Here is an 8,105-nt window from a genome sequence, read left to right on the forward strand (position 1 = left end):
TAATCAGATGTCTTCAATCTTCACATTTATTCTTGTCATTTCTAAGTTTTGTCATGATTTAGTGTATCTTGATCACTAAGACAAGAAAATTAGAGGATGTGTGTATCATAGGATCCCATCATGCTTATTGTTAGATGTTTAAATCAGAAAATATCTTTCATCAGAGGATGAAGTATAATATGACTTTGGTTAATTAAGAGAAAAATAATGTTTAAGTGTTGATTCTTTCTTAGTTTGGGCCCAAATGATATGACTTTTCACAAGGCGTCGACAAGAGGATCACTTTTGTCTTTAATTGCGTTTAGTAGATACAGACGAATCAAATTAGGCATTAAGGCGCATTGATTAGAATCACAAAGAGACACATTGATCATAGGCTTGACTTGGCTAAATAGCGGAGGAGTGAAAAACAAACGTTTTATATTTAGGTGATCACTATTAGAGTTTATGTTAGAGAATCTTCTCATCTTAGAAAAATACATTAAAACATAATTGTTCTCACATATATTTTATTATCAGGAAAACAAAAATTAAGGGTCGTTATTCAAATCAACTTAGTTCTAAGATCGTCGTTGGTACATTATCCATTTTTCCTAATAAACATGAAAAGGGTTACAAAGTCATATTAATTATAAAGTCATATTAATAGGGACTGGGGAAATAATACGTACTACCATTATCTCTTTCTCTCTCTCTCTCTCTATATATATATATATATATATGAGACTTACTTGAGATTTTTTTTATCCTTTTTATAAGACTTCATCAAATTTTCAATTGAATTAATTTATTGAAATACCTCTAATTTTATTTTATCACTTTCTCTCATCTACAATATAGTAAAAACATAAACCAATTATCTCTCATAAACCGTAGACTTTAATAAACATCACAAATTATCAGCAAATTTAATATTATAGTCAACTTTCTTAATATTCATATTTTAATCAACAATATTATATATATTCAACGGTGTCATATTGGCGAATTCTCATGTCAAATATATTATTTCTTTATCTTCAACAACTTCAATAAGAGGATTAGATTCAATATCCAAAAATTTATTCAACATATCCTACACAAATGAAATGCGAATAAAAATTATTTGGTATTTAATTATTTTTAATAAACCCACAAAATTTAAACCAACTAATTAAGTTTATCAGTTGAATAATTTATTAGCTTAAGCAATTCCCAAATCTCTGCCACTTTCATTGGCAATAGCAACAACCCTCTCAACAGATACACTCACAACTATGTTCGAATGAGATAAACTATTGTATTAATGATATATTAGCCAATTAAAATAATAGATTAGTATTTACCATATATATATATATATATATATATATATATATTAAATTTTAAAATACGTCACTTTATTAAAAATATATTAATTTTAGATTTTCACTAATTTGTATTAAAATGTTACTGCAATTCTATTCAACTTTTATAATTTTTTTTGTGAATTTTAATTAATTTTTATTAGTAATAATAATAATTTTTAATTTTTAATTTTATCAACTAATATAAAAAATTAAAAAAATATGTGTTCAACATCTCGACCAACTATTGCCCAAATTTTTTAATTCTTCACATGCTACCATAGTAAAGATAAAAAAAAAAAAGTATATATTAATATGTGTTTTTTCTAAATTAAAGTATTTTAGAATTACTTTTAATAAAAAAAGTGATATATTAAAAAAAAATCTAGAAATGTATGAAGCACACTTTGGAAGACATTATTAATTGTATGGCTTCTTCATCTCTTTTTTCTCACTCTTGCCACCGTGTCAGAAACGTGTATTATCCGTGTAGAAGCTTCTTCTTTAATTTTCACTTTCACTACTAATAATCACTTATTCACATTCACCGAGTACACTGTTTCTTTATTTTTTTACTCTTCTTTTCGCTTTTTCCAACCACCATTAGACGCGGTCTCAATTCATCCCAATATAATCCTCATTATTAGGGTTTCAACTTTCAACCCTCTTATCATCGCTTTTCCAATTTCCTCAATTTTCTCTCTCAATCTTCTCTCTTTTCCCTCTCTCCTCAATCCATTCGTCGCTTTCATACCAATTTCAAGTTTTCATCTCTGTTTTTCCGCCAATTTCAGAGTTTTATAAACCCTAATTTTGGGAAATTGGTATTTGAAATCCATCTAGGTTTTGTTAAATACTGAGAGAGTTTTCAAATTAGAGAGAAAAATTCCATTTTTTTATCCAGTTTTTTTGATTTTAACAACTGGGTCTGTGAGTTTGGTTCTTTGATATTGGTGTTTATGTGAGAATGCGTACTACAACAGAATATCAAGGTTCTTCTATTTTGAATCTTCGTGGACCTCAAGTTCACTCTATGGAACAATCAAGCTTTGAAAATGAGCTTGATCTGTTTCAAAAACATATTTCTGATAGGTTTAATGAGTTATGTTCTGTTTCAAATGATGAATTGCTTTCTCTTTGTTGGGTTAGGAAGCTTCTAGATTCATTCCTTTGTTGCCAAGAGGAATTCAAGATGATTCTTCACAATCATAAATCAAGAGTTTGTAAACCGCCTTTGGATCGTTTGGTAGGTGATTTCTTTGAGAGGAGTTTGAAGGCATTGGATGTATGCAATGCTATTAGAGATGGTGTTGAACAAATTAGGCAATGGGAGAAGATTTTGGAGATTGTTCTTTGTGCATTGGATCACAAAAGAAACATCGGTGAAGCGCAATTTCGTCGCGCTAAGAAGGCTCTTGTTGATTTGGCTATTGGTATGCTTGATGATAATAAGGATTCAAATTCAAATGTTTCTTCATTTGCAAATAGAAATAGGTCATTTGGTAGAAACAATGGTAATCGAGATCGGCATTATCAACAAAAACATGAATTTGGTCATTTTAGATCACTTTCTTGGAGTGTATCAAGAAATTGGTCGGCTGCAAGACAACTACAAGCAATTGGGAACAATCTTTGTTTTCCTAAGAGTAGTGATCTTGTGGCTTCAAATGGTCTTGCATTGCCGATTTATACGATGAATTCAATTTTGTTGTTTACAATGTGGGCTCTTGTGGCTGCAATTCCTTGTCAAGATAGGGGGTTAAATATTCACTTTTCGATTCCGCGGCAGCTTTTGTGGGCTGCTCCGGTGATATCGCTCCATGAACGGATTTTGGAGGAGTCGAAGAAGAGGGAGAGGAAGAATTCTTGTGGTCTTTTGAGGGAGATTCAGAAGATTGAGAAGTGTGCTAGGGTGATGAATGAATTGGCTGATTCTTTGCAGTTTCCTTTGAGTGAGGAGAAAGGAAAGGAAGTTAGGGTTAGAGTTGAAGATCTTGTGAAAGTTTGTGAAACCTTGAAAAATGGATTGGATCCTTTGGAACGTAAAGTGAGGGAAGTGTTTCATAGAATTGTGCGTGGTAGAACAGAAGGGCTCGATTCTCTTGGTCGGGAGTAATAGAAATATCAGTTGTCATTGCATGCAAAGCACTGATACAGATACTAGACATCACACGAATGTGATTTGTAGCTTCTTTAGTAAAGTGAAGATTGTGGAAAACAACCGCAAAATAGTATAAATTCTGTGTGAAGGTTTTTGTTTTTGTATTTATCAACATACTTAAAAATGTATAGAATATAAAATTTGAATTAGACCTTTGTGGTCTATGTTGTTTTATTTTCTCTTTTTGCTTTATCTTATGATCTTGCACTCTATAATCAAATTTCTTTGTGAATTGTTGCCTTTTTGTTATTCAGATGTACTTGAATACTCAGCAAACTAAAACTTGAATACCAATTGATAAATATCTTGCTTATAAATAGTTTTTTTTGTCAGAAAATATCACCATAAATTCACGTACAACTGTGAGTTTTCAAGTTCAAACTCAAAACAAAACATTCAACTTAACAATGTTAGCATTTACTAGTTAAGTACATTTTCATTGAGAATAGTTAGAGACTTAATTATGTTTACGACAAAAAATCACTAGTAGAATTTTACCTTTTAAGTCAGTTCCGTGTCCGAGTTATCAACAAACAGACTTAATAAACATGTTATATATCAATATTAGAAATCTGAAATTTTCCTATTTATATACAAAAACACTAATTTAATACATTGCTGCCTGCTTTTAAAAAGCTTATGTAGTAGCATAAACTCCAAAAAGGAAGAAAAAAAAATTATCCTTTGTATCCAAATGTTTGCAAGAAACAACCATCAATTCCTTCACTAAAGCTGCAGATCCACCTCCAACAACTTCAATTACTTCTAAAGTAACTGCCACCTTTGAAGAAAAAAAGTCTTTGCAAGATGGTCCTGTTTAGTTTCCAATACGATTTTAAATGTTATTTTAATTACATTATTTAATTAATATTTTGTACATCACTCTTAAGTTATTATTTTATGTTTTATATTTACACCGGTTCAATAAAATTCATGTATTTTATGATGTCATCTAACTACACCCCACTTTAATGGTATAACATAAGAGAATATACAATTTCAATATAAAATAAATATATAACTATTAAAAAATAAATAAAATATATCAATAATTAATAACAATAATTTAATAAAATTATTATTATTTTTAATTTTTTTTTGAACTGCAACATTTGTTTTGGGAAATAACAAAATGTTTGACCTTGACTTGTTCCACACCTCCCCAGGACCCATCCATCAAGAATTGAATTTCTCTGTAATAAGATATGGTCAAATTATAAATTTCTTTTCTAAAGTCAATACACCATTTTTGTAGCGTAGCTTGAAGAGTTATATCGAGGGGCCCAAATAATTTAGTGATGTACACTGGTTATTAATTGTATTATTTTTGCTTTTTTCTTTTTTTATTATTTTCATTGTTATCAAGCCTTAAATAATGCATGTAATCTTTTATATTTGATTGTTGTATCTTGTAAAGCATTATTTTTAAATTAATACAGAAATAATTTTATAACTCAAATGACAATATAATATTAAATTAATAACAATTAAATTATATTTTAATCTAATTTAAAATAGATTTAAATGTATTTTTGATTTTCTTATTTTATTTAAAACGAACTTTTAATCATTTCATTTCAAAAATTAATTTTTGTGTTTTTATATTAATTAATTCTTAATCACGTAATACTCTCATTAATATTAATACGATAATTAGATAACATTCATGAATTGGATAGTTTTCATGTCACTATTTTTGTAACTAATTTCATCTTATTTATATATTAAAATATTTAGAATTAAAATTTAAAATAAAATGTTTAAGATTTATTTATTTTACTTAAAATTTTTAATTTAATTTTTTTTTGAATATTTAAACTTATTACATTGTTAGTATTATTTAATATTTATACATAAAAATATTAAAAATAAATTTATTTTATTTTTAAACTAAAGTATTTAAAATTAAATTTTAAAATATTTAAATATATTTTTTTATCCAACAATAATTTAAAATTTTAAAATATTTAAATAAAAAATATTTAAATTTTTATTTATTTATTTTAAATAATAATAATAATGAATGTTAATCATCAAAATAAGATACATGTTGTCCATGGACCATGATTAATTTTCACAAAGTGTGACAAAATAATTTAAACTAAGAATTCACCTTTGGTCTATGTTTAGAGGAACTTGTGAGTATTCCACTTTAGAATTCTATGTCGTTACAAATGAAACCTCAACTTTATTCTCGTTTTGTGTTACGATTGAGAAAGTTGTCTTGTGAACTCATAAATTAGTATATTAAATTTGTTATCAATGAAATAATATATAAATTGAGAGAAAATAAAAAATTAAATTAAATAATTATACATTTCAAAGCTGCCAAAAACAACGTCCAAGTACCTACCGTCCAAATACCTATAAATAATATGAAAGTCTAATTATGTCAATAGATCTAATTTTTATGCCATATGCATTACTGAATATAAACTTTAATTAATATGATTTATTTAATATATGAAATAGGTACCCTCTATCATCATCTTCATTTCCAGCTGCAAGTAAATTATCCGTTCCACCTATGATATTCCTTTAACATACCCCTTGGGATTTGCCAAAAAGAGGGTAAATATGCCATTTTTGATCACCACCTGAAAATCAAAGACAAAATCAGGACAAGTTTTTTCAATTTTCATTTTTTTTTGAATGAACTATATTTATTCCCCAAGAAGAGTAATGCTAATTTTTCATGAAATACATACCATTGCTAACATGTCCTGTTCTTCTAGAAACTAATAGTTTATCAAAAAAACAAAAAGAAGAAGTAATATCTCCCATAATTTGGCATAATACCCAATCAAAATATTTGGTCACTATTTGTGAGTTAAAGCTTTGTAAGGGTGTGTTTGGTCCAATAATAAAAAAATTAATTTTATAAAATTAATTTTATTATAAGTAAATATTTTAATTAAAAATTAGTTAAATGGAAAGTGTTATATATTGGGACATGTTTCATTAAAATAAGTTAAACATGAATGTAAAAATATGTTTTGAATAACAAATTATAAATTTTAATTTCAAGTTAAATTCAACTTTAAAGATAAATTAATTTTAATTAAGATAATTTAAATACGTCAGAATGCTTCAATTAATTTTGGTTCTCCCTAATATACAATAAAAATATCAACCATTTATGTGTTGGATCTGTTTTGGTGACAACTGCTGCAAGACTTTAATAGTGAAGTTGTTGATGAAGATTATATGTAGCAAATTCCAAAGCGTGTTGTTACACTAGCCTTTAGGTTCGATTCGCCCCCACCAATCAGATGCAAATGAGATAACCAACGAATCCCCTTCAGGGTACTTTGGAAACCTTGATATGATTTGCACTATCACACCAAGAATATCTTTCAATAGTATGTTACAAAATAATGTTACCTATTCTTTTCTCATGCATTAGAAAAGAATAAGTTGACTTAGTATATGAGAATGACTGAAAGAAAATAGATGGCAAATACTTGAATTCGTTGTTTGCATTCTGTCCAAAGTGACTCTATTTATAGGAAAAATAATGTCACTTGAGAAAAGTTGCCATTCTTGGCAGATTTATGAAGGGCTATATACATTTAACGTTCAATTATTTATTGAAGCATTGCACTGGTGCCAAACAATGTCTCTGTTTCGCGAGAAGGTCCTGGGTTCGAATCCAACATTTGTGACTTTTCATTTAAGAGTTGCGCCTTTTCAAAAGGGAATTATACCAAAAAGAAGGCAATACATGGATTCGAACTCAGGATCCCATGATAGGAAAGAATAAACACAACCACCAAACCAACATCAATATGATGCTTTGTATAACAAATTATACATACATATATTATCCAATATTTTAGAAATATCTCACAATCCCCCACCATTTTCAAAATATACTTAGTCCCATAATTTTGAAAATATCATGGTTTCAGATAATGGTATCTTACGATTTGAACCACTACTTAGTAAGCTATGGGTTCCACTTATCCCGAATAGATTGGTAGACAAGCTTTGAACCAATTATTCATTAGAACAAGTGTGCACAACTTACACATGAAATCTCGGTACTATCGAAAGAATTATAAAGATGACACATTTGTTAAGGCCTTGTGTCATGTACCCTTTTCATGAGAATTTCAGAGTCAAGCCCTTTAACTCTTCGAAGCGGCCTCACTTCATCCTCACATAGGTAGACTATATCAGAAATACACCCATAATATGTATTTCAGCAAAATTATGCTATATGTCTATTAAGAGTAAAACTCAACCTTCCAACTTTACACTTATGGTCCAAGTACTTTCAATCTTTGGGATGTATCTATATTCAAGTACTTGCAATCATTCTAATAGTGTACTTTATCATTGAACTCAAGACTTGATGTTACTCAAGTGTGAGTCGACTTTCCACCATTGATGATTAATTAGATATGGGCTTGAGTCCCATCCCCAATGATGTCTTCAACACCATGTCCCTTGTCAGACCTTTCGTCAAAGGATCTGCAAGATTCTTTTCAGTTCTTACGAACACTATGGATATTACTCCATTTAAAATTAAATCCTTTACATAGCTATGTCTTAGACCAATATGTCTAGACTTTCCATTATATACTTGACTATATGCTTTGGACAGTGTGGATTGA

At 28.5% G+C, this 8,105-nt stretch overlaps 2 protein-coding genes across 3 annotated transcripts in view; one reads left to right on the forward strand and one right to left on the reverse strand.

Moving 5' to 3' along the window:
• Positions 1 to 1,905: 1,905 nt before the first annotated feature.
• On the forward strand, positions 1,906 to 3,660 carry LOC101494894 (protein BYPASS1-LIKE-like). The gene has a single exon (XM_004516157.4). It carries the CDS (start codon positions 2,293 to 2,295, stop codon positions 3,439 to 3,441), a length of 1,149 nt encoding a protein of 382 aa, XP_004516214.1. The 5' UTR covers positions 1,906 to 2,292; the 3' UTR covers positions 3,442 to 3,660.
• A 2,101-nt stretch (positions 3,661 to 5,761) lies between these two features.
• The window catches only part of LOC140919004 (uncharacterized), a 9,504-nt gene continuing 7,160 nt past the window's right edge, over positions 5,762 to 8,105 (reverse strand). Inside the window, exons 2-3 of one of the 2 annotated variants that reach the window (XR_012161539.1) lie at positions 5,963 to 6,083; positions 5,762 to 5,850 (exon numbers count right to left, since the gene is read on the reverse strand). The gene's annotated coding sequence lies outside the window, so the exon portion shown is untranslated. Of the gene's footprint in view, positions 6,084 to 8,105 lie in introns of both variants that reach the window. The other variant, XR_012161538.1, reaches the window with a different exon arrangement.

This window comes from Cicer arietinum, chromosome 8, assembly GCF_000331145.2.
Source record: "Cicer arietinum cultivar CDC Frontier isolate Library 1 chromosome 8, Cicar.CDCFrontier_v2.0, whole genome shotgun sequence".
Lineage (NCBI taxonomy): Eukaryota > Viridiplantae > Streptophyta > Magnoliopsida > Fabales > Fabaceae > Cicer > Cicer arietinum.

Bases quoted from the DNA above. Each gene is read 5' to 3' on its own strand.
- LOC101494894 (XM_004516157.4), top strand. From the start codon at position 2,293: ATGCGTACTACAACAGAATATCAAGGTTCTTCTATTTTGAATCTTCGT.